Genomic DNA, 27,619 nt, shown 5'->3' on the forward strand with positions numbered 1-27,619 from the left:
TTTTTAATAGGAAAAAAAAAATCAATGCAAGTATCAAGGAAGATGACAGAACGGACAAGGGAAGAGAAAATAGTACAGCAATAAAAAGAACAGCTCTACACACAATAAAAAAGGCACTGAAAAACCTGAAAGTCACATTAATAGAAACTACATTATGCAAATAGTCTGCTATTCCTGTTCCATTCATCAACTTGGGAAACACAGATATTAGAAAGCCTCTAGAATACTACTGATTTTCATTAGAGAAAAAGTCACTTAAAAGATTCGAAGCTTGCTAAATGGGATTCAGTTTTCTACAGCTTCTACAGCTTTTCCATATACAGATATCTAAGAGAGCCCAGACAAAATGAGCCTCAGCTACCTGAGGTAGCTCACAGGTACCAGCTGGATCAGGAACCCAGAGCTGGGACTCTCCTGTTCTCCTCTCACAGACCCCAGCAGAAGGTGAAGTCTCAGACTGATGGAGCTCCACATGCAAGAGTACGTGCGGTGTGCCCAAGGTGACAGTGGGCACTGTGCCCACACTGCTCAGGTGACAGTGGGCACTGTGCTCACACTGCTCAGGTGAGGTGACAATGTGCACTGTGCTCACACAGCTCAGGTGACAGTGGGCACTGTGCTCACACTGCTCAGGTGACAGTGGGCACTGTGCTCACACAGCACAGGTGACAGTGGGCACTGTGCCCACACAGCTCAGGTGACAGTGGGCACTGTGCTCACACAGCTCAGGTGAGGTGACAGTGGGCACTGTGCCCACACTGCTCAGGTGACAGTGGGCACTGTGCTCACACAGCTCAGGTGAGGTGACAGTGGGCACTGTGCCCACACTGCTCAGGTGAGGTGACAGTGGGCACTGTGCCCACACAGCACAGGTGACAGTGGGCACTGTGCCCACACAGCTCAGGTGACAGTGGGCACTGTGCTCACACAGCTCAGGTGAGGTGACAGTGGGCACTGTGCTCACACAGCACAGGTGAGGTGACAGTGGGCACTGTGCTCACACAGGTCAGACACACCAAGGAGATGCAGCCACATCATTCACACCCCACAGGCACCAGAAATGAAAAGTTTGTGCAGCCAGTACATCCTGTCATTTCTCTCTCCTCCCTCCTTAGCTGCTTGCTGGATCAAGCAGTTTAAAGAAGATATTTCATATCTAATCATAATACTAAAAAAACTGCTTTCACTTCTTTAATGCAAACTTTAACAAAGGAAAAAGCAATCTTTTATTTGGCTGATTTTAGGGTAACTCAGTAGTCTCAACAGAATCAATCTTTCAGAAGTCTTTTTCTCTAGGGAACAGAAGTGAGAACAGTGCTCTCACTGTGAAAGTAAACTCATTCACAACTACAATATTCTCTTCATAATGAAGTTAAACACCAAATCAAGGAACTTAACTAATACTTCTAGGAAAGAAATTCTACACCAAAAGAAAAAGTTATGACCGAATATAAAACTAGAAAAATTTAGAAGTGAGAGGAACTTCTGCGTTCAGGTCAGTAAAATTAAGTTCTTCACCTTATCAAAAACTTTTGCTGACTTTATGCCAAGATATATACAACTACTGCTACATTCCTTTCCAATCAAAAACAAAAACTCAGATCTAATCTACAGAAAGGAGAGCAGAGATCCTAACAAACAGCATTTGTCAACATCATCCTTAACAATGAGTAACTTGCCCAGTATATGTCTCTGCAATATTTCCCCTTTAGAACTCACCTTGATTTATACAGCACACTGTATGGATTCCCAGGGAAATTACCTCGGTGCAGGAATGAAACATAGCAAGTGTAAAGAAATCTGTAATTCAGTTTTTAATAAACTCATCCAGCTCCCATAAAGAAACAAAATAAGTCTACAGAAAACTCCAGTAAATGAGCCTCAAACCAGTCCACGGGTGCACATGCATCATTTGGCATTTGTAATTTCATTTTTTTAAGTGCATTTTGCAAGGCTGACAAGTGCTTAATTGGCCTGAGTACAAGACAGTCCTGAATATCAAGTGACTCATTCTGCAAGAGCAAAAAAAGAAAAAAAATAAGAGTGAATTGCACCAGAGCATCTAGACCTGGCATATGTCAGTCTTGCTGAAAAACCCCAGCAGAGTGCCCATGGAACGTAAAGAAATTTTAAATGTCTCAGTGCAAAATCACTTTAAAGGACCCAGCATAACCCACAGCAACCAAAGTGCCATGCCTTGGGTCCCAGCTGAGAGCTCAGTCAGAGCATGGATTGTTACCCTAAGCAGCACCAGCACTTCTCAGATGCAGGGCTGGATACAAGATTAGCCCAGAACATGAGATCAAAATATCAAAGACCAAACAAAACACTTTTGTTCATTCTGGAGTCAAAAGGATCAGGAGAAGAGTTCTGGGACACAGAAACTGGGAATTATAACAGAAAGTCATTTTGATCTTGAAGGTGGCATGGACATAATTAATTAATCACAGCTTCTGCTTCACTAAATACTCCTTAAAGAAAGAGGAGGAAAGAAACTGAATAAGAAAGAATTATGAAGGCTGTCAAAAACAAAACACAATAATATTCAGCATTCAGTGAGTATTAATGTGGATTGGGAATCTTTTTCATTTTAACAATTCTCACGATAAATAACTCTTGCAAAAAACTTCAATTACTCTCTTAAAATGACACTGATTTTGTTCCCTGGGATAGAAAAAACCATCATATTCTCAGTCATTTTTGTATTTCAGCATGTAAAGGAACTTTCATCTATAAAGGAACTTTCATCTATGTCTTCTCATCCCACTTTCTTCAGAATTTCCTTCCTACTCGTTGTAAAACTGTTCCCAGACATTACAGACCCTTTGTAACACACACAAGACTCAGCCTTGCTTTACACCAGGTACTTGTTCTTTTTTCACAGGGTTACACAGTCAGACACTCAATGGCTAAACACCTAAGGAAAGTCTAATGACATGAAGAGAAAAAAAAAAAAAAATAAAGAAACCAGACTCAGAAGGAAAGTACAAAGGAAAAAGCTGGAAAGCTTGGGTCTTTTCAGAGTAGGTTTCCTGATTCTGGAAAGCACAAATCTTTGTCACTTCAATAGGTCATCTCACCTTTCTGTGCTTCAGACTCTGCAAATTGAGACAGCTCTTTGCTCATTCACTGCAATGTTGCAAAATTTCATGAACTTAGAGCATGTTATATGGCATGTCAGATTCTGCTTGTAATAAACAAGCTCTACTGTATTTTTTCAAAGTAATTTCAGAAAAGACACCTTTAGAAATCCATACATTGTCCCTGCAGTAGTTACCTCAGAAGGTTCTTAGTCTCTCTCCTGATATTCTACCCACAGAAATTTGGTGGTGATAGAGGGACCCTCACTGATGTTCTAATTGTTTTCCTTAGCTTCTGACACTGCTGGTAACTGCTTTATCACAGGACTTCTTTATCCCCAACAAGTGAAAGATGCAAAGAAGCATCCTTCATTTCTTCAGTCTTTATTTTACAGAAAGACCTCAAACCCAACTTGTTCCAGAATTCCAGTACAGCTTCACAAGAAACATTACCAAGGAATATTATTGATCATTTTGCAGATCAGTTCTGTTAGAGCACAAAAAAACTGCAGGAGGGGCAGCAAAATTGTTACTGTTGTTGATAAAAAGAAGGAAAAAAGACAAAATCTCTCCTGTCTCTTCCCTCTAGACTTCCTATCCTACTTCCCATCTGGAGACACGGAAATCAGTAACAGCACCAAGTGTATTATCAAGACAGGAGATAGAGAGCATTGCCAATTCCCTGTGGAGTTTGGTTTTGTTTTGGTAGTTTTTTGTTTGATTTTAAATTCACACACACACAAAGAGTAAAAGCAGATAACTGCTAAACAGGGAGCTCTGCAGCAGGCAGGCACTGGGGGAATGGGATATGAAAAAGAAAGGGCCAGAGAAGTGAAGTTAGAAAACTGTCAGAAGTCAGTAGTATAGTCAGAAAAATGTAATGAAAATCAAATTTAAAAACATCATTAAAAGCAATACTGTAACTATTAATAGAAGTGCAAACAAATATATAATTTTTTTGCTAGCAGGCAGCTAAAAAATAAACCACTTAAGATATAAAAATATGATAGCAAAATTAAAAATATTCTGTTTTGTAGCTGATAATTATCCCCTTTAAAGTTTAGTATTCAACATAAGCTGTCTTTTGCAGATATATTCTGTAAATTTCTGAAAATGTCTGAAGAATCAGTGAAACTATGGAGAAGCAGCAGAGATGCTGCATGGCAAATGCACAATTCACCGAGGAGCAATTGATGCCAAGTGATGCAGACTCAAAACTCATTCCTGCTCCAGCAGTTCTGCAGACCATGCTCAGTGAAACTGCTGCCTGCCCAATTAACATCTTATTTATTGTCTCAGCAGAGAAAAAAAATCACTGCATTGCTGCTCTTACAACACAGAAATAACGCCTTGCTATACCTCAAAATATGATGGAATTGAACACAGTTTGTTACTCAGGTTATTACTAGATACAATAAAGGTCATTCTGAACCTCTATTTTACACATCAAAATGCTGAGCCACTGCATGTTCAAAGATAATAAGCCATTTTTTTAATTTTTAGGATGCTTTTGACCTTCCACTAACTACAGACACCACATGTTTATAAAATGCTTATCAATATTAAATTCCCAAACTGACAAGGAGCAGGCTTAGGTTGGGGGTTAGGCAGAAATTGTTCCCAGTGAGGGTGGGCAGGCCCTGGCACAGGGTGCCCAGAGCAGCTGTGGCTGCCCCATCTCTGGAAGTGGCCAAGGCCGGGTTGGACAGGGCTTGGAGCAGCCTGGGACAGTGGAAGGTGTCCCTGCCCATGGCAGAGAGGATGGAATGTGAGGAGCTTTAGGCCATTCTATAATTTCATTATATACATTATGCTCCAGAAATGATTCTTGCTCCCCTACTGATAACAAACTCATTAAAAAAAAAAACACATTAGTTTCTTTAAAATTCTTCCTGAAATATAAGAGAGTTAAAAACTAGGATGTGGTACTCTGTTCCCATATCACAGTTACTCCTGTATTCACTGAAGTTCTTGTCTCTCTTCCTGCCAGTAAGGTTATGAGTACTCAAAAAACAATTACTAAAATCATATGTACAATTTTGGAATCAGCAACAAACTACCTATTTAGCAATTGTAACCCAGGGACACAAAAACTTAATGGTGCTGGTTACTAAATACTCAAAGAAAAAGCAGTTTGCCACATTTTGAAATACTCTAATCCATCAACCAATTCTGTAAGTAGCAGTAACAGAACAGAAATGTGGTCTAAAAAGCTCCTTTCAATTGATTTACATCTTGGGAAAGCCAAAGAAACCCAATCTTTTTCTGCCTCAAGGTCTCCAAGAGAGGAGATCAGCAAGAGAAGCTTTCTCAAATCAGTCACACAATTTTAATTTCCTCAAATATACAACCTCTCAATTATATTTTTCCCCTAATTTCTTACCATTTCTTCCTTCTTTGCAGTCTGCAGGATGTGCTTTTAACAGTAAAGAAACCCTGGGCTCTAGGTAAGGCTCCACATGAAGCATTTGAGAGAGTCTGTGCAAGACTTCACAGTGCTTTCCTAGAACTCACCGTCAATATTTGGAAACTAAAACCCTGCTTTTTATTTGCATTTAGTGATTCTACAGGGAGGCAGTAAATTCTCTTTCTGTGTGCTGTCATGGCTTGTCATTTTTAAGCTATAAAATCTATCTCCACCTTATACATGAAAAGAAATCACAAACATATCAAATCTTGATATTAGTTGGAATACAGTCCTAGCCTAGAATTTTCAAAGCAGATGAAGTAAATAAGATTCAACACTGAAAGGAAATCACAGTAATTAATACTTCTAAAGGACTCTGAAAATTTGAATCTTCATTTTTCCTTCTTCTGAAAATGACAAACTGTATACATTTATGATTTTACAATACCACTTACCTGTCAGTAAAAGGCTATAATTTGTTCTCTGTTGCACACCAAATACCTTTAAAAGCAAAGCAGAAGACTTTTAACTAGAAAACTATTAAATATTCAAAGTAATTTTCTGCTACAGCTCGAGTCAAACATGACTTGAGTCACATAGTGCTGGCTTCCAATTTATAAATCCTTTTAGCAGTGTTATATAAACACAACAGAAAGTGATTTTCTCCAAGTATTTGTACAGTAATTCCTTTGAGGAACAATAAGAGAGAGAATGGAACCAGAAAACACGTGCAAGTGTTAATAACTGGCAGATTTACAAACATGAAACATCCTACATACTTATTAAAACATCATTTCAATGACAGCTATTACACCTACTACCAAAAGCACTTCTAATGAACCAGAGACAGATTATTCCTGCATGGCAAGAGGATCATTTAGGGACTAAGGCAGAAAGACAAAACTGGCTGAAGCCAAGGAGAGACATGAAAAGATTCTTCTAGCAACACAAAACCACAAGATTTGTCCATTAGCTACGAGGAAAGCTCCTCCCATGAAAACTTCTCCAGTCTTCTCCATAGAAAATACCTTCTGGGCTTTTTCAAAAAATGGTAGTTATGACCAGTTATTCAATACTTTTAAAAGTTCCAGTTCTGCAAATCAGAATTAATTAAAAAAAAAACCTGAGATGAATTTGAATCCTTCAGCTAGGCATGGCCTATTGAAACACAAGCATCACAGAGTGGCACCAAACCCACCCAAATCTCCAGCTGTCACCCAGGAGTTTCCACCCCTCAGAAAGCCTGCTATGGATCAGCACAGGGAGTGTGTGCAGCTCCCCAAAACAGCATGTTTGTAACAGGAGTGTCACAGCCACAGGCAGGGCAGGCCAGCAGGAGCAGATGCTGTTGGGAAGCTGACATCCACACAATCCACGGCTCTGCCTTGGCAGGGCTTGTTTTGCTTGGGTGCCTGTGGGGGTTGGTTTGTTTGTTTGTGTTTTTCTTTGCTTGTTTCATCTCGTTTTGGGTTTTTTTGTGGTAGGGTGTGGGGGTTTTGTCAGGTTTTTGTTGTTAGCTGGGGTGTATTTTGGTTGTTTTGTTGAGCCTTAAGAAACAAGATCTAGCTCCAGTCTGAGCCTGTGGATTTACCTGCCCATCCAGAGCCAGCCAGCATGAGAGCTGCTGGGGAAGCAGAGCTGCTGGGGAAGCACACTTGGCAGTTTAGTGCTACCCAGTCTGCATGCTCAGAGAGCTCCAGAAGATGAATCAGAGCCCAGTGTGCAGAATTCATTCTGCAAGTGTGTAGCTACAATATTTTCTGAAAAACCTTTTATTTAGGATTTTTCTTCTTGAGAAGCTGAGAGGCCTCAGGAAAAAAAATGTAATCAATGGTTATCTGCTGCTGTGGAATGCAACAGGTGCATCTGTGATTGGTCTCACAGAGTTGTTTTTAATCAATGGCCAATCACAGTCAGCTGGCTCAGACTCTGTCCCACACACAAGCCTTTGTTATTTATTCCTTCTTTTTCTATTCTTAGTCAGCCTTCTGATGAAATCCTTTCTTCTATTCTTTTAGTATAGTTTTAATATAATACATACCATACAAAAATAAATCAAGCCTTCTGAAACACGGAGTCAGATCCTCATCTCTTCCCTCATGCTGAGACCCCTGTGAACACGGTCACAGAAGTGCACACCTGAACCCACACAGCTCTGTGGGGGCACACTGACATAACCATCCACACACAGCCTCAGGCTGGGAGACATGATGGTACCACAACCAACCTAAGAACTGTGAAATATGAAAAGCAAGTATTTCAAACAGGAAATTAAAAGATGTTTGCAAATAAGGATGCTCTAACGCTGCTGAAAAATAAACTCAAGAGAAGTAAGGTATTAATACTTGAGTACATAAAGGGACCTAGCTGTCACAAAATGGGAAATATGCAGAAAAGGACTTGAAAATTGGTTTAACCAGGAATTAAAATATAAATAAGAAAGTGACAGAGGGACACAGCATCTGGGAACAAATCAGCAGTGTCATCCATACAGATTGCACAGCATCCATTCTGCTGCCATAAGCACTGGTGAAGATTCTCAGCAAGAATGTTCTGCCCAGCTTGCCCACATTTCATTAAATATACCCAACCACTGTAGAGAATCAAGGTCAGAAATAAAGATGCAAGGAGATTTGGAAAACTACTTATAATTAAGTTAGAAAGCTCTGTATGTTTTACCCAGGCTAAAGAACAGTGGCATTTTCTGGTGGGTTAAAAATCCTCAACAAATGAACAGCAACATTTGCCCTTGTGCCCACCATATATGCATCCGGAAATATCAGAAGTTTAACTTCCAGAAAGAATTTACATTCCCTGTTAGGATATATAGAGTTAATGTACGAGATTCATATCAGCACAGTTAAGTGCTGGAAGATGCAATCAAGGTTACACAGATTCCTTTATTACCTTACTCCAGGAACATCTAAACAAATATTCAGCTGGAGATGCTGCTGTTTATAGATGGCTCTCACACTGAAAATAGAACAGATGAGCTGTTGAGACCTATGCCAGGTGCACATTTCTATAACTTTACGATTTCTGTAAAAAATACATTCTTGATGTTTTATTTTAGTGTGTGCATACACATTCTGTGTAAGCACAGAATCAGGATATGTTTGTAACACTAATTTATTTTCTAATTTTCTTATATAAAAATATTTGCGTAAATAATAATCTCCAATAAATTATATATTTATTGGGTATTATTATTTATTAAGAGAACATCATAATTCTCAGAGAAGGCAGTTTACCACTCCTTTGGTGCATTTTAGGCAGCTTTGCTCGTGCACTTACAATGAATTGGAAGCAAGGAAGATTTCTGTGTACTCTTCATCACCAAGTATCTCACCTGGGGATTTAGTTATTATCATGCCCTTCCTAAATCTTATATCAATGCCTACAGTTCAAACTTCTGAGACTCCCAAATTCTTTATCAAACAATTTAGTGGTGAAATCCAGCCTAGGTCTACAAGTTAAAACACAATTATCAATCTCTAAATATAGAAAGACTATTAAAGAACCAGCTGGCATTTTAAAACGATGAAAGCCAACACTGTTCTTTGGCACTAGCTGATGTTGCTAAGCTACTGCTGCTGCCCAGTTCGTTACACACCATCAGGTAATAAACTCATGCAGGCCACTAGGCTGCAGGGAAAAAAAAAAAAAAAAAAAGAAGAAAAAAAAAAAAGAAAAAAGAGGAGAAAAATTTCACTCAAAATATAGTGTGACACCAGTAAAACTCACAAGTCAAGTCCTGCCATCTGACTCCATGAAGTGCAGCATAGCTTGTGCCCAAATGAAATGATATACACAGAAAATCAATCAGCCTTTGGTAATGTTTTAGAGTCCACGTCATCTTTACTTGCCCTCTTAATTTACTTCAATCTCCTTTTGCTACAACACAGCAAAGTTTTTATTGTTTTGCTACAACGTAGATAAGTTTTTGTTATAGACCTACATTTTGATGAGTGAATTTTTATTTTTGTCAAATAAATTTCTTGATAAAAACCAGTAGAATATTCTGCTTCTGTGGGTCAATGGAGGCAAATGGAACAAACTGGCAGAAAAGATGGTCATTTTTCTGGTGGTTAATTAGTCTATGAAGATAATGTTTTTTAGTATGTGATCACTGTTAAAGTATCTTTTGAGTTTCTGGCAGTTTCTGTGAGATTCTAGTAGCAGCCTTTTCCCAATTCTTTCATCACTGATCACACTTGGGATTTGCAGCTTTCAAACCCAAACCTGCCCAGGTAGCACCATTAAACCATTTAACAAACCTGGAGCAGACTCCAAATACCTTCCTAATCACAACATCATCTCCACAGTGCTTTTTCTCAGGCTTGATTGCATTTTTATTTAGGACATTACTTTCACACCCTTAGCAAAGCTGTGCTGTCTGGAAGTCAGCCTTTTAACTGTGTTGGTGCAGGGGGAGATAATTCTATTGGAAGACAATTCTGACCACTAAACAATCCTGTCCTTTCCATCATACACTAACTTCCCATAAGCACTAACTTTATGCCTGTGATGTTTCTTCCCTTCCTCATACAATTCAACTAAGAGGAACATTATTGAGATCAAATACAAATTGGATGCTTACTGGTTTGGGATTTTTTTGGTGGGTTTAGTTTTAATTTTTTCCCTAAGGTGAATGCATAACCAGTAAAAGAAATTACACAGAATAATATTTAATCATTTTTTACTCTCAGTCAAGAATCAACTGCATTCTGCAAATTTTCCTCTGATCAACACTTTCTACAAAGCAGCTAAATAAGAGAGAGCAGAAGAAGAGATCTCAGGTCTAGAGAAGTGACAGAAAAGCAGGAGGGGTTTAATTGCCTGAGGGAAGGGACCCTTGGCTGCATTCAAGCACAAAGGTTACTGCAGCTGGGAGCCGAGGCAACCTGGCAAAAGCACCAGGGCACAGCTCCCAGCTCAATGCAGCAACTGGAGACCCTCACCTCCACAGACAGAAAGGTCACTGTACAACTGTGATATTATTGCCTCACCAAGCAAGAGAATGTTCTGGATCTCAATGCTTTTTTTCCCTTCTGAATAATTGACCTCCATTTTGTAGGAAAACAAAACAAGGAAGCCCCTACAGGCAGTACATCCTTGAAAGATCAGCTGTCAGCTTACCTTGTTCTAGTTTGTTTCAACACCATATTAGGAAATCCCCACAATATAGATATTAAAAAAAAAAAAAACCAACTCAAACAACAACAACAAACCAGAAAAAAAAAATCCCCACTAAGCAAAAAAAAAAAAAAACCCAAACAAATTAACAATAAAAACTAGAAAACAAAAACAAACCAAACCAACAACACAAAAAAAAAAATTTTTGCTAAGTTTCCATTTATATTTAAGAGGGTTACTTCCATATATTTGCTATTCCACAGGATTATAAACTGTGAATCTATACTCAACTAATGCTATATTACAATCCTAGATTTCTAGGAAATATTCCTTGCATTATCTGCTCATACATTCCTTAAAGCCTTGCTACAGACCACTGGGTCAGTGAAAGGACTGAATTCATTGTCCCTGCAATATGCTCTAGTTACTTTTTAAAAACATCGGTGGGTTAAGCTAGCAAAGTTTAATTTCTCAGGCAAAGAAGGGCAAGAACTATTCATCACTATAGTGTTTATTAGAGTTCCCTCAGTGTGTGTGTACAACCCTGTTATCCAATGGTGGGGCATATTTAGAGCTTACTGAAGTAACAGATCATCACTTGTCAGATGTGGAAACACTGAGGGAACAGATAGCACATTTCTTAAGAAAGTTCTTTGGGGATTGAGGAGGTGTGAATCTTGTCTGAGAACACACTATTGCTTATTCTCATCTTCCCACTCCTCAGGCATTTCAAGTGGCAACTGGGGAAGCAAACATTTCTCCCATTTAAATGACCAAGGAATTCTTTAACAGACACCAAATACATTGATTTTTAATATTTTATTGCCTTACACTGAAGTTAGTGCCTGCTTCTGAGAAATCCAGTAAACCACACTCCATCCAAGTACAACTTTACTAACTAAAAAGCTGTATGAGGTGTCCTTTTCCATGCCAGAGAAACCACCTTCTTTAATACACAAGCCTACCTTTTCTTTCTCAAGCTATTCACTGGTAATTTAATTGGAAAAGAAAGGAACTCTTTTCTCCAGATCTGTTTGTAAAATTACAATTTTTCATCTTCTTCAGGATGATCTCCTCCGAAAGTATTTGTACTTCATCCAAAGTACTATTATATGTATTTATATCATTAAACCTCTCATTTCCACTAGAGTCTCCTGATTAATGCAATCACTGTGCATTATTGTTAATCCACAGGCTTCTTGTGGGCTTCAAACAAATATAATTACACTGAGTGCTGAATTTTCTGCTTTCAGAAAACAGAACACTTCACAAAGCCTCTATATTATTTTTAAGTATAAGCTTTCCACATCCTATTCACCTTTGGCATGTCCTTTGGCCTGAGCTGTAAGTCAGAATTCACACCCACCAGCTGTTTGGTGCAGGATTTGCTGGAACTCCCACAGAGCCACCCCTGGCTGTCCCTACGGTGTCCCAAGGAGCAGGGACAGCCCTGGCAGGTGAGGCAGCAGCTGGGCACTCCTGACACCTTCCCTGACACTCCTGGCTCAGTGGAGCTTCTGGCCAGCTGGATGACACAGAGCACAGCTCCAGTGCTGCATTGCCATGCTTTACCCAAAACCAAAACAAGCTCCTCCTGACACTGGGCTCCTTTACCTCCGCAAACTCAACTCAAGAATTACATCAATAACAGCTAAACTGTCTAAAACACTGATTCCTCAGGCTACAGGTAAAGGAGGTCAAAAGGCTTCTGGTGCCTTCTGTCTGTTAACCATATAACATTTTTGATGTTTAAACCATTGCTCTAATTTCTACATGATCCAGTTTTCAAGAATTTGAGCTACAGCTCATTACTACAGCATTCAATTTGGCACCAGATTCTTTTTCTTGATTAAGTCACATACAGCAGATCCAAGGAAATATATTGTTTGGGGACTCCCATATAGTTCCTAAATATGATATATCTAACTATAAACAAAAAAAAATCTCATTTATTTTTATTTTCCAGAAGCTCTAAATGTTAGTGCATAAAGAATTACTTTTCCAAAGGTAAAATTCTTCACAGACCTATATTGTTTCATTGATGTTATATAAATCAAATCAGACACTGATGAAGGGAAGAAATCTTCAGAATCCCAAAATAACCAACCTCCAAAAACAAAAATAAAATTGCTTGCTGCCAAAACATTCAAGATTGAAAAGTAACTGTAACTCTCAAATTGACTCCTTTTTTCCCCATTATTTCTTATTTTCTCTAATTTTTCAAAATAGGTTAGTTAACAAGATAATTACTTCTGGAGTTATGGACCAAAACAGCTGATTGAGGCAAAACCTTAAGCCCACCCCAAACAATTCATACTGGAAGGCAAGTTTTTAAACTTCCAGGACATGAGAGGGAACTATCAAGGGGAAGGACATCACAATTTGCCTGGTGGTGAATTCCAGTCCCACAGGCACAAAGGGCACTGCTGCAGGGGAAGGTGCAAGGTCAGAAGTAGAAAATAAATTCTTTCTGCTCCTGCCCATTTCTTTAGGCTCACATAGCAGTGATGGGTGTGACTGAATTCTTCAGACAAACCTCACCCAGACTGACAGCTCCTGTCCCTGGGGAGCACCTTCCCAAAGAGCTGGATTCATATTCCATCTTTCAGACACTTGGTTCACAGGAAGGGAAAATCCAGCAGTTCCAGAAGTGAGGTCCAAAGGAAGGTGCCAAGCTCCTTCCAGAGAATCATTCCTTAACTGATGGATTTTCTCTTGAGCTAAGAACCAAGGTGTGTTAAAGCACAACAGAAGGTCATGGAAGGAGGATGAGCACGTGGCCTCTGGCAGACACCAAATGCCAGCAGATATTGGGGTGATATTGGTTATCCTTATTATCTGTGCAACACTGTTTGTACTGTCATTATTGCTTTTACAGTAAAGGTTCTTCTCCACTCAGAAGGCAAATATTACATACCAAGAGAAATGAGTCTGTCAAGCCACAGTGAGAGTATTTGAAAAGCTCAAAGGAAAAGCTGCACTGAAGATTTAAGGTACTTAGGTAGGAAAGAAAATATTTACTGAATTAACATGAACTTCAAAAACAGACAGCAATGTTTTAGCACTGTTCCTAGTCACTACTTATTGTAGTGATATTTCATAGGATCTCAAAGCATGGTCTGACTGTGAAGCTTTATTCCAAATTTCAGAAGGAATGAAGGAAAATTTTTAAGGGAGGAAAAGAAGTTCTAAATTATTATAAATTCCTTAGGTCCAGACCAATATATGTCACACAAGAATAAACAGGACAAGAATTTCCTGTTAGAAACTCCTTAAAAAAGCTAATGCCTCCTCTTGTACCAGAACAGATGTGAAAAAATGGTTGATGTGAGAGACTTCAGCCTACACATTAAACCTGACTCCTACATCATAACATTACTTCTGTCCTCCTGAAAGGACAACCATTGCACAAAGGCAACATGGAGAAGCTATTAACACCCCACCCAAAGTGTGCAGGGTTGTCAGGCAGACAAAGTGCCCCTGCCAGCCCACCTGTCCTGCCCTCACTGGTTTCATTCCCTCTGGTTCATGCAGCAGGTTCTGTGCTAGGAGGGGCACAGGGGCATCACAGAAATCCTGCAATTACAGACCCATGGTAATGTGTCTCCAGGGCATGAGCCATTATCCTACATGCATTTTCCTTCCTTCCTTCCCCACATCCCCCACTCCAGTGGTGTTTTGTGGCTTGTCTTGCTCTGCTTTTAATGATACTTTGAACATAAAAATTATTCATCATACTCTGTTGTATCTAAATAAATCTCCACTTCCTAAGTCAACGTTTTTATTGTAAACCCACAAATATTCTTTTTTGATACTCCCTTTTACTCTTTAAGTGTAACAAAAATTTATTTCACATGAAAACTCTATTATGTTTAAAACCACTGCAAAATGAAAACTCAGATCTAGGACTTCTTGAATTAACATTGCTTTTTGGAAGGCAATTTTCAAGGCAGAAAGGACTACAACAGCATCCATTTGGTTTATTCTCATTTGCAATCAACACAATACCCTTTCAGATACAAATCATGTCTGTATAGGCAAGCAAGAGGAAGCTCATCTGTTCACCTAAAGATGCCACACTTTCATTAGGAGTTTTCTAAATGCATTTTTATTTTCAGCTCACAAACAGAAAAACTGAAACTTGCCACAAGAATGTGTAAGTGGTCCTACACACCCCCAGAAAATTTCTGTTCAGGAGTGAACATGGAAAGGGTCAAGTGTACAGTTTGATACTCTGGATGACCTGAGACACAGAACACACTGAGTTCCCTTCACAGCAACACAAACACAGGGCAGCAGCCTTTGCACTGCAGTGTGGAATTACTTTTTTTTAGCCATACATTTCACAAGTTTTCAAAAGGTTTTGTATTTAAGCCTAGGGAAAAATAAAATTTGTTGGAACTACAGCTAATTTCAAGATATGACAAAACCACTTTCTACCAATGTTATTTCCAGAATGACACAGCAATGTCACACATGTCCACAGCAACATCAAAATTCTTGATGACTGTTCACAGAGTCAGAACTTGAAAACCTCTTATTTTAGTAGCATTAGTCAACAAATTATTCCACTATTTTAGCAGCATTAGTCAACAAATGCTTCCACTGCTCTAACAAAGGAAAACCATTGAGTTTGACTGCTCTGATAGAACCATGCTCACTAGAATGCATTATAGGGAGATAATGACTTGTGTTTATTAGTGATAAATCAGGTTGTCCCTTGGCTCTTTATATTGAATGCTCAGTGCTGGTTTGGTGTTTTGTTTAGTTTTGTTTGTTGTTTTTTTTTTAACTAAAGAGTAATCTTAATTTCTTTAGCAGACAAAAATCTGTCACATCTGAAAAATAGCTGCAAACACAATTTTCCACACAGATGAAAAGAGTTTTTTCCCTGAAGAGAGTGAATACAAAAGCGACAGCATAAAGCTACATGTTTATTATCTCTCAGTGCCTCTGGATTAAGTGTGTTCAGTTTAAAACCACCTGTTATCTCTCTGGCACTGAAGGCTTATCTAGAATCTTCAGCTTAAGCCATGCTCTTTTCTGCTAAAACAAAACAAAAAAATCTCATAAGTACATTATACGCCACACATGAAAATAATTCTGCTGAGATTGACTCTTTGGAAGTGACAGAAATAACAAACCTGCACAGTTATCAGTGAGGACATTATTTGCTGGTTCTGCAGAACAGAAGTGACTCATGATGATGGCTTCTAGAAAGAAGGAATGTTCATATCTAAAACTGAAAGCAAGTTTGCAAAGTAGAGTAACTCCTACTTTGCAAATCAGACCCAAAAGTTTAAAATTGTGCTGCTGTTTCAACTACCCAAGTTTAAATCAAGCTGTTATAAAGATCAGAAATCCAAGTGTTAAATTCAGTTTGCCTCCTTTAAGCAAAAATACATATTCTTCAAAGTGTTTACTCATTTTTATCAGAATATGAAAATAAAACCAAACAAAACCAATAATAAAACCAAATAATACATTTTTAGAATATTATGAAATTATTCAATTTTTAAAACCACAATCTATTGGAAAACAATGTCTCAGAATAAGTGATGCAGCAGTAATTCCAGTAAGTATTTCTCATTTACTGCAAATTAGCTCAAAAGTACTCCACCCACTCAAGGCCCTTAAAAGCAACACACCAAGCACTGGCATCTGCTCCTCAGAACTGGCTATTTTAGTCTGCAGACCTGCAGCAAACTACCAATGGAGATGTAACCAGGATGGAGGAAAATTCTGCCCAGCACAAAGCACTTCCAGCCATTTGTGGGGAGCTCACATCCCCTGCACAATACAGGAGCTCTCAGATTGGTAATTCAGGAAACCTGTGGGGCCAAAGAGCAAGTGGAACACAAGCAGATCTGTTTGCAAAAGAATCTGGTCTTCAGAGCACCCACAGCAAGCACTCAGTGGATGAGTGACCATTCACACAGGCTCCAGTGAGGCCCAGAGATTTCATCCTCCCAGCAGGCAGATTCCATTTGCTCTCCCAGCTCATCCTCTGGCTCCATTTATCCCCAGGAGCAGAGTCTGTGTGTGAGAACACTCCTGGTGAGCAGGAGCAGTGAGTGGGAGCACACACACAACCAGAACTGGAACACTGACACGGACACATCCACAGACCACCAAAAATAAAAATGACAAAATAGATTGGGGACAGGACTGCAGCTTCAAACTGCACAGGCAAGAGCTTGTGATGGAGTTATCAACACAGAGTCCTTACAAACAGATTGTAAACCCTCTGTTTATGGGGTAGACACAGTGATTCTATGACTTTGCCAAAGATGGAAGACTAAGCTTTGGGGCATATTGATCTTAAAATGTTGCCTGCACGTAAGCTGGGATGCTCTGAATGTATAAATATTCCTCAATTATAAATTCCCTATGTTTGTCACATTTGCATAACACTCCTTTAAAGCAATGTGCTTGCTCCCAAAGAGATGAGGTAATGACCACACCACCTGCTTCTAGAAGAGTAGCTTTCTCTAAATACACTGAAATTGTTCTACTCCTGTAAGTTACATATTTCAGGCACTTCACACCTTACACAGTCCCATTATCTGTTCTGCCCTTGGATCCCAGAAGGCACAGGAGTAAGCAGAAAAATCAATTGTGAAAGAATAGTTAATTAAACATAATAATTCACAACTCATTCCTTTAGTAAGTCACAACATAAAACTAAAATGAAGGTGCAATAAGTTCAGCAGCTGTAAATAACTAGATTATTTACCTTAGAAATTCCCATTTCCACCAAGGTACTTAGCTCTGTCCCAGTTTCTCAGTAGACTTAACCTGTTCCTCACAGCTAGTTCTCCTAACTCCCTGGGCAGTATTTACTGTCCTTTACACCGATGCTCCTACATTTCCAGCATTCAAAAAAATGGCTGGAAAGGACAACCAGCATCCAGGAAAAATATTTCGTTCCTAAAGAGACTGAAACATACATCTGTCTTTCTGCTACAGAAAAAACAAAAACAAACCCACAACAAAGTAACTAAAAGCTGTATGCTGACAACAATAAGAGACTTACTCAAAAAATATTTTTATTCTGCAGTCTGGCTGCCTACAGAAATATAAAGACTTCAGAATACAAGTCACTTATAATAATATGGGATTAATAAAAACAATGCTATTTCTTCCCTACAGACTGGACACCTCCTGCTTCTTATCATAATTATCTTTGCTTTCTTCCACTGCTCCTTCCTGTAACACAGGAAGTTTTTAAATTAAATTGCTCTTAAGGCTAAGGCAACAGAACATACTCAGAAGCAATAAAAGCTGATGTGCCTCCTGAAACAAATAATGTTGCCTCCCATGAGTCTGCTATTCTCTAGTGCACTGGAGACAAAAAAATCTCAAGGTTGTACTTGGCCCCAAATCCTCAGAAGCTACAAGCAGTTATTTTACCAGGCACAGTTCAAAGAATTAAAAAGGAATGCTGTCATCTTTCTGACTGTTCCTCTGTCCAGCTGATTTGCTGTCATTCCATCAGGATATGGAAACAACACTTTCACCCATGAATGGCCTGCTCCAAAGCCCTGCCTGAGCACAGACTCCACAAAGCACCCACAGAGGATGCACCCAAGGCCTCTCAGTTCTGATGTCCTATGAGGTGTATGAGCTCCTCCTGTGCACCAATGCCAAGGTTTAACTGGCATCTATTAACAGCCTCGTGGGTTTTCTGGGTTGGATGTTTCTGGGTTTTTTGTCAGTCACACAATACAGTCAGGATGTACAAACCAAGAATGCTAATACAATTAATAATGATCCATCACAGACATGGCACATTGCAATCCTTGTGCAGTTTGTGCAGGTGACAAGCAAACCTGTGCAGGTGACTGATTTTTTTTTTACCAACACTGTGTAGCGCAACACACACCCCTAGCAGGCTTCCTGAGACACAAAGCTCCAGACAGCTGACCTCCTTCCACAGACTGCTCACATTTCAAAGCCCTGACAAACTTACAAAGGGAAGGAAAGAGGTGGCTGAGGTGTCAGCAAATCCAAAAAGAAGTCAGAAAAACCCAGAAATGAGATAGTAGTTAATAAAGGATACAGTGGTACACAGTAACAGATAATGTCTCAAAGAATCAAAGTTCATGTAATTCTTTTGTAAGTGTGTATAACTGAAGGTTCCACTATCTGTAACTAAAACTGAGACTACACCTTAAAACTCCTAACTGATCAGTCAAACTGGTAGTACTACTTTCTCAAATGTATCATCCCATTGAGCAGCTTTTATTTTGTCCCTATCACAGGGGCAAAAACCTACCATGACTTATTGGCCATATTGTGAATAGGCAAAATATTACCAAGTCACTTGTAGGATTTTTGAAGTGATTGATTTCCTGGTCTTCTAAATTTCACCAAATGGAAACAAGGAACATCAAAGTAACTGTCCTAGTGAGTGGATGCATCCTCTTTTAGGAATGACATAAGATCTTCAACAGCCACATAGAGAAATCAGTTTCCTTTGTTCCCTGGGCTTCACTATTTGATAATCTGCATTAGAGGTCTGGTAAGTCTCCCAGAAATTTCTTCTGTGCGGAAATTTACCTACCCAGTTTCCAAACCAGCAATACAAACTCCTCCAAAAGAAGCCTGAAAGTGAATATTTAGAGATATAGAACATTTGCTGAACCAGCAGCAAGCTTCACAGAAAAACAAATTGTCCACAACAAACTAATCATCATGGCTATGTGTAGTCATTATATTGCAAAGTTCTATTACATGCCATTGCAAGGGTTCCATACTGCTGGAGTCTCGTACCTCCTTGATGTTTTCTGGTACTCAGCTCCTCCAAACACACTGACTGTTCCTGTCCTCACAGCAGCCAACTGACTCCAGTTCCACCAATCCACTCTTTCATAACCCTTGTTCTCATTGGCCTCAGCTGTGGCCTGTTAACATCAGGCCTGCTCCCAATCTTTAGTACTTGGTTCAGCTGCAACTCTTTAGGGGATAAGATTACATTTTATGTTCTATCCCCCTACAGCTGTGAGTCCACAGATTTGGAATCTGCTATTAGAACAATCCTCTGCAGAGAAGGGATCTGGTCACACACTCTCACCCAAACAGAGTTTCCCCCAAGGAAGCTGCAGGCTGAGCTCTCAGGCAGTGTGTGCTAACCAGGAAAACACAACCAACAATCCATACTGTGGGTTCTCATACCCCAGAGAGGATCCAGAGCTCTCATAGAGCACGCTCAGAGGCACAGGGGACATTTGGTGAAAAACCACCTGATAACCGCAGAGTTGGAGTTCCATTTCTACCTACAGCAGGTGGACAGAAAAGCTGCCCTTGGAGTCCTAGACATGAAATGATCATCTGCAAGCCAAATAAACAAATAAATGTGTTCCAGGTTGTCCCAGTTCACTGAACACTGGATCACACCACAGGAGCAGTGAGGTTTCTTTCTCTCAAGGAGCTTGGCTTTGCTTTCACAGTCACACTGTTGGCAAGAGGCTCCTCATGCAAACTTAAAGTTCCTTACCCCAAGCTACAACTATCCCTCTACTCCTCCTGACTATCCACAGGCAATAATGGAAAATACCAGAAGAAGACAGAAGAGGGGATAGGAGGAAGGAAAAAAACCCAAACTCTTTAGCTGAAATGGAGAAGAGAAAACCACAATTGCTAACAAATTATCTTTATTGTCATCTCCCCTTCAATTCCACAATGATTTTGTACAGGAACATGCCAGGACAACCTGCTGCATGTGAGGAACAGCCAGGGTCACAGACAAGTAGAAGTTGTTGAAAGTTAACTCCTTTAAGCACCACCTGAGGTTTTTGTACAAAATAGGTTTAAAGTCATAGAAAACTACAGAAAAAACTCCTACATTCAGCTTTCTCAGTTAATGAAGTAGGCAAGTATATAACATATTTCCCATTTTCCACAAAAGAAAAGTTGGGTTTGAGTTCACACCAACAATCTCCCTTTATATCTGTTTCCATTTTCAAAGAACACAAAAAAGCAGGTATTTCATGAACCTTGAAAACATTCTACATTAAAGATGCTTTTAAGCCAGAAGAATTGATCTGCTCTGAACATGGGATATGGATGAAAAGAGGCACAATTGAGAAGAAACTTAATAAAAAGAAAAGGCAGCAAAAGATCTTCCAGGAACACACTTCTACACAAGAACACAACAACTGCCATGTAACCATACATTAAAAAGAGATAGAAGAACACACAGCAATTACTCTAGTGCCAGAGTAATTTTAGAAACCTGGGCAATCTTATGATTTAGTTTACTATTTTATTAATACTTTTCTCTACTAGAGAGAACTCTGGTCTCTAAGCCTGGTCATTTTCTTAAATCAAGATTGGGGGAGTAGCAGGATAAACATCTTTCTGCAATCTTCTAAATAATTTGAAGAAAAGACTTCACAAAGTGATATTTGCTTTTGCAGTCCCACAGCCACAGCTCCACAGCCTGTGGTTTGCTGCTGTCCCAGGAACCATGAACATCACTGAGCAGAAGCATTTCCTTCCATCTGGGCACACACACAACAACACACTACAACTGGCACAGGGTTTGCATCCTAAAGGGCAAAGGGGGCACAAATATTTTCTCATCTTCAAGCAATTATGGACCTACAGAAGAGACAAATAACCCTGTCACTGCTCATACTTCCAGTGATCTCCCAGAACAGCCTAATTTTGAGACCTATCCTTCCACCACTAAAATGGGGCTAGTACTCTGCTCTTGATGCTCTTAACAGGATCAAAGACACTTATGCTCATTTCCCTTATATGAAAAAAATATTTCCTTTTACCCAATTGAGAGAATGTGAAGAAGAAATCACCATTTTCCCAGGAAACTGCAATGGGAACAAGCTGCCAAGCATTTCAGCACACAGATTGCAAGGTCTTGCCAATGAAAGTTGCCTATGCAGAGAATTAACCAGTACCTGCTTATCTAAACCTCAAATTTCCTTCTGCTCAGTGTGAGGCTGACTCTGATTAATTGCCTTAAAAATGCCTTAATGCAAAATATATGAAGATACTCTTTATCTTACTAATCTTTCCTATGAAAGATAAAATGTTTAAGGTATGGGATGATGTTTAAATAAGCTCTGAACTCTTCAAAGTTTTATGGAAATTATGGTGCCTTGTTCTTTAAATAAGCTCTCACTAACATGGACACTTGATTTCAAAAAGAAAGTGAGAAATCAGAACCTTTTCATTGCATTTAATTACAGAACTTTCTGTGTGTCTAATATGCAGCCTGATCTATTTTGAATTTTTTTTCAACCAGCTAGATGGTTACAAACACTAGGAAATTATTTTAAGAAACATTTGAAATACTCATAACAAATTTTTGAAGCCTTCATTTCTATTGACAGGTCATTTGGTGTCAAAAACTGCTGAGAAGTATCAATGGCAAGACTACTCTCTGTTAGGATGTGCATTTCTAATGACTAAAAACTACAGTACACCACATAAACACACAACAAAATAGATTCACAATTTCTACTTCAATGTCAAATGACTCAGTTATTTACTTCCAAGAAGTGAGGGGGAAGTTGTGTGAAGGCAGTGAATATCCATGTCTGATTTTGGCACCAAATAAAGAAGGAAAGGACAGTTTCATCCTTTTTCTCTCATGTTACTTAAACCCACCTGTATTTATTTCTTTAACTGCATTTTATAGAAGCAAGCTAAAGACTTACTCTTCCACAGAAACATTTTTCAGCTGTGAGTGATGATATATTTAGTGTTTGTTAAATCCACTAAATAGCTCCAAGGGCTTTTAGAAAAAGGTGTGTAATCAACTAACTTCAAAAAGTTCTTTAGGGCTCATCATGCCTCAAAAACTGCTCTATTTTCTCTTAGTTCTTGAGACTTAGAGATAAGGATAATAGGAGGAAAATAAGTTTATTCTGATGCTCAGATAGATAATTTATAAGGTGGAATTATATTTTCAGAAAGTAACTCTTAGTTTAGGAAACAAGGTACACCTGCCTCATTCTGACAGCACAGGAAAATAAGGCCTTGAAGTCAGCAGTCCTTCCATTCCCTGAGCCTTCCACCCGTTCTACCACAGCCTGGAATCACAGGTTTGGTGTTTCCGGTGAGCAACTAGCATGAAATCTACGTGGGAAACACATTTTCTGTGAAATACACAGAGACAAGAGTAGGAAACATCCACAATAAGGGAAGCAGCCTGTCTTGGAGCATAACAATAACCACCAGGAGTGTCTTTTAACAGAACACAGGAGGTGGGAAAAGGTGCCGTTGAAAAAGTTGTGTTTACTGAAATCCACAAGCAGTTGTGCATATTTCTGCTCACTCTACCAAGGTAAGAAACAAAGGCTGCCTGAGCTGTGTTGGTTTAGTAGCACATTAATATGTAAGCAGCCAGATTCTGAACCTAAAACTCACACCTCATCACAACAAATAATTGCATATTATCTTGCAGAGGATCCAATTCAATAGAATGACAATTACAACATCAATGCTATTAGTGTAAACTCATATTTCTTTTCAAGACTAGAATAAAATACAACAAAATCAAGAAAGATATCTAAATAATTAATCCAGAACGACTCTTCTGCTCTGAAGGACTCAGAAAAAAAAAAAGAAAAAAGTAATATTCTGCATAAGAGCATATTAAATAGTTTAAGACTTTTTAAAAATTACACTATTTCTACCACATGCTCAGAACTAAATAACCCAAAATATTTAATCTAACTGTTCTGGTTTCTAACAAGCACGTTTGAAGTTGAAAACTCTCTGGTCCGTTAAAAGAGCTGAAGAGACATAATTGAAACCAGTAACGCATTAAATTAAATGGAGCAAATCTTCACCAACAGCACAGAGTCTGTTACCAGTGCCCTCAGAAATGCCTAATTCTTCATAAATGTCAAGCCCCATTTCACTGCTTATGAGAAAAATTTTCATGAAGCGGGATTATCCTAATGCGTCCATGTGTGCACCATGCCCACACACAGATGCAGCCCCTCATGATCAGCACTAAATGAGACCACCTGAGTCAGACTATCGACTCTGGGTTTTCGGGTTTTTTGTTTGTTTTAAATTTGTGCCAGCAGGACACAATGGAAAGTGGACAAGGATATACAAGGATACAAAGGAATCAGAAGGACCCCAGTTTGCGCTCAGCTCTTCCCTCAGACCGCCAGCCTCCCTCAGGCCTCTGGGCTGCCCCACAGCCCCGGCCCTCCCAGCGCTCCGGAGCACTCGTGCTCTCCTCGGGGAACTCTTCCACGCCGTGTGTTTACCTTAAACCCCACTCCTGCTGTGCTCGTCCCCTTTGGTCACCTCCAGCACCTCACGCCTGGTACCTCAATTTGCAGCCGCGCCAGAGCCGAGCGCCGGCGGCGTCTCAAGGTGAGCCCAAGTCAGCGCCGCTGGAGCGGGCACCGGCGGCTGAGCCAACGCCAGAGGCTCATTTGTCATCCCAACTTTCACCCGACGCTGCTGATAAAACCCAGTCCACCTTAGCCAGCCCTTCCAAAGAGGAGGTGGAAGAGCCACCGCGCTGCTGCCGGCCCGGGGAGAGCCCTAGCCGTGCAGAACACGGCACAGCCGATCGCGGAGCTCACCTGCCCGCCTCAGCGCGGGGAGGGCGCCCAGGCCCGCGACCGCCGCCCGCGTCCCACCTGTCGGGCGGCCGAGCATCCCTGAGGCGCCGCTCCCGCCCGCCCCCTCCCGCGCCCCCAGACTCACCGAGAATCCGGCCCAGAAGGGGCAGGAGTGGCGGACGCGGGCCGAGGTGGTGAGCGCCAGGGCGGCGAAGCTGACGGCCACGATGAGGCAGCCGAGCACCATCTGCGTGACCCCCAGGGCCAGCATGGCCCGCGAGCGGGCGCGCTGCTCGCGCAGGCGGGACAGGCTGCGGGACAGCGCCGTGGGGCTGAGGGAGCGCGCCCCGCCGGGGGCCCGCGCCGCCCCGCCGCCCGCCGGCATCCTCCGCGCGGCCCCGCAACGCCTCCCGCCGCCCCCGCGCTCCGCGGGGCAGCCGGGCGCTGCGGGCACCGCGGCGCATGGAGGAGGAGCCGCCCTGCGCCCGCAGCGACCCGCGCGGCCCCGGCCGGGGCACGGCGGGCGAGGGGCAGCCGCCGCCGCCGCCTCCTGTCCCCGCTGCAGGCGCGGGGCGGGGGGGGCTGCGGGGCTGCAGCGCGCGGGCGCGGCTCAACCTCAGCCGCCGGCGGGGGCGGCCCCGCTCCGGCCCAGCCCCGGCGCCGCTGCCCGGGCGCGCTCGCTCGGGGAGAGCCCTGGCCCCGCCGCGGCTGCCGCGGAGCGCCCGAGCCCCGCTGCCCGGCGCCCGCCGCTCCGGAGGGGAGGGGAGCGGGGGAGGGCTGAGCACGGCCAATGGCGGGCGGAGGCAGCGGCCGGAGCAGCGGCGGCGGCCCCCGGCCCTGCGGGCTCGGAGATGTGCGAGGCGGGCGAGGGGCCCGGGGCCGAGTGCAGCCGGACGGCGCCCGGGCAGCGCCCCCGAGCCGACCCCGCTCCTGCCGCCGCGGCCCTGAGGGCAAAATCGCTGCCACCTGCGCTCTGTGCGGCAGCGGCACCGGCAGCCTCCCCCCGCGCTCTGTGTGCTCCGTCCAGCGGCGCAGCAAGGGCAGGGCTGGGGCTCAGGGCTGTGCAGAAGGCATCTTGAACGGTTTTTGTTTTGGGTTTTTTTTCTTTCCTCACAGCAAACCGTAACCAAATCTAAGGCACAGCATCCCCAGTAGCAGAAACATATGAGGCTTCTAATTATAAAAACTTCCCAGCCCTTCTGCTGCTGCCAGCGGGGTCTAGCATGGTCGGGCTGCCCACAGCACCTGAAGCCACTTTTCTGCAGAAGGGAAATCACAGCAATTAGGCACCAACTGCAAACAGCTTGGCCTACTCATGAAAAACATACAAACAGAACCCAAACCCCAGGTAATCATCTCGTTTGTGCAGGATAGTATAGTATAACTATACTGCAGTATATGCTATAGTGTAACTATACTGCAGGGTAGTTTAGGTAGTAAAACTATGCCAAGATTAACATGTTTGTAGCACCATAATCAGCTAAAAATAGTTTGTTGGGTTTTTTTTAAATACAGGAATTGGTACATGTAGTCTACATATCTGTAATTCTGTGATATTCATTTAAAAACCCCTCAATCCAAACATCACGTGTACACCAGGCTTAAAACTTTGTATTTGAGGCTCTTTTTCTTTTCTTACAGGAACTTTTCTTAGCATTAAAGAGTTTCCTGGGAGGTAGTAGTGAGGAAGTGCGCCTTGACAGCAAAGTGTCAGGGAAGGTTTTCTTCTCTTTATACCATATCCAGATGTTTTACTATAACAGAAGAACCAAAAAAAAGCTTGCTGCTTTCAGCTTAATTCACTGTGTCATACAATATCATAGGATAGCAGCTGCTGTCACCCCACTATGGCTGAAATACTCCTCCAGCACATGTACAAGCCATATTTTAATCAGAGACAAAAGCACCTGACAAAACTCTGCACTGAAGAAACAAATGTTTTGCTAAAAGTTTTTAGTCAAATGCAGGAGGTATTACATTAACACTGCTCATGATCAGAAGAAGAATTAGCTTACAATGACATAGTTAGACTGGGCCTGATAACAAATAGGATTCAGCTGGAAACAGCACAGCACTACACATTCCCAGCTGATATTCCCAAACTGACTGCTGGCACAGGTGTGCTACCTCCCACCTGAAAGCCCAGGCAGAGGAGATAAATGAAGGCAGGTGGGAATATATGGTTATAGATCACACTGAATTTTTGGTTATACCAGTTCACACTAAAACTAATATCCACTTGTATTTAAGTAGAACTATTTGCTGTCCAACATTGGAAACATTACTTTGAAATGCCCCTTTCAAATTCAAGGAAGAGTCTGTGTTCCAATGTTCAGCCAAATAGAGGGAAACGTTCTAGCAAAAAGAAACCAAACCAAAGCCCAGATGCAAACTGAACCTCTGCAGTCTCTATGATTAAGTAGCTCATTCTCCATCAAGGCAGAAATGCTTTAGGTTATTCAACAGCAGGACAATCAGAAACCTTAATAAATGCATTTAAACCTCTATCTGGGTGCTCTCATTCAGGAACAAGATGGCCCTAGGGCTTGGAGAAATTAGGACACGTTACACTGGGGTGTGAATTTACATCTCACTAACTCCCTGTGCTGATACTGTTGAAAGTGTTACATACGAAGCAATTTACCTTCATTTCCAAGGACTTTCTAACTTGTATGTAAAAATAAAAAAAATTTTAAAATCTACATTTGTGGGTAATCCAGAGGAGGATCTGGCACTGAGATCCACAAGATCATCCATCTGCTGTCCATGAACCTCACATGTGGGTAAGCTCTCAGGTAATCAATACTTCCACAGCTTTCAATATGGTCAACTAAGGGAGAAAAAAAATTATTTTGGCTTCCAGTATGAATCTACTGGACGTTAAATTGCTTTTTGTCACTTCAATATTTGTGAGCATTCAGATGTAGATAGATACTGTTCAAGATCTGAATTAGCTCTGGATACACTTCTTAGTTTTCTTTGAAGAGTCTTAGTTGCTGGATTTGTTTGAGAAGTATTTGAGAGCAATTTGGGAAGTAGTATTGTCCCTAACTAAAGTTATTTTGCTGAAGAGACCTTTTTGGTATACCTCCATTGATATTTTTCAATGCCAGATCACTGCATGTAACTGTAAGTGGGATGTGGTACTGAAACTTCTTCCAGAACTGTGGCCACAAAAGCTTTGGAATAGCCATGTTTATTTGGGAACACTATAAACCACTCATTTTAAATTTACCAATTAATTTGTTTCCCAAAGGCAGCCAGAAGGGCACTATATATCAGACCTTTATACTAGCCTGTTAAAACCCATCAAACTCAGAGGCCAGTAAGAAAATGATGCCACTCTTACCATAACTGTCAGTCTTTACTGGCTCCCACATGTTCAGAAAGCAGCTTCATCCTCAGGACTGTATTAGTGGATAGAAGTTCATATTTATTCT

At 41.2% G+C, this 27,619-nt stretch overlaps 1 protein-coding gene across 5 annotated transcripts in view; it reads right to left on the reverse strand.

Annotated features, from left to right (window-relative positions):
• ENTREP2 (endosomal transmembrane epsin interactor 2) overlaps positions 1-24,526 on the reverse strand; it is an 87,115-nt gene extending 62,589 nt beyond the window's left edge. For 3 of the 5 annotated variants that reach the window (XM_063169549.1, XM_063169548.1, XM_063169546.1), the window contains exon 1: positions 24,325-24,521. In XM_063169549.1, the coding sequence (XP_063025619.1) occupies positions 24,325-24,450 (126 nt within the window). In that variant the 5' untranslated portion in view covers positions 24,451-24,521. Of the gene's footprint in view, positions 1-24,324 lie in introns of all 5 variants that reach the window. The other 2 variants (XM_063169544.1, XM_063169545.1) reach the window with 2 other exon arrangements.
• Positions 24,527-27,619: the final 3,093 nt, after the last annotated feature.

Source organism: Melospiza melodia, chromosome 15, assembly GCF_035770615.1.
Source record: "Melospiza melodia melodia isolate bMelMel2 chromosome 15, bMelMel2.pri, whole genome shotgun sequence".
Taxonomy (NCBI): domain Eukaryota; kingdom Metazoa; phylum Chordata; class Aves; order Passeriformes; family Passerellidae; genus Melospiza; species Melospiza melodia.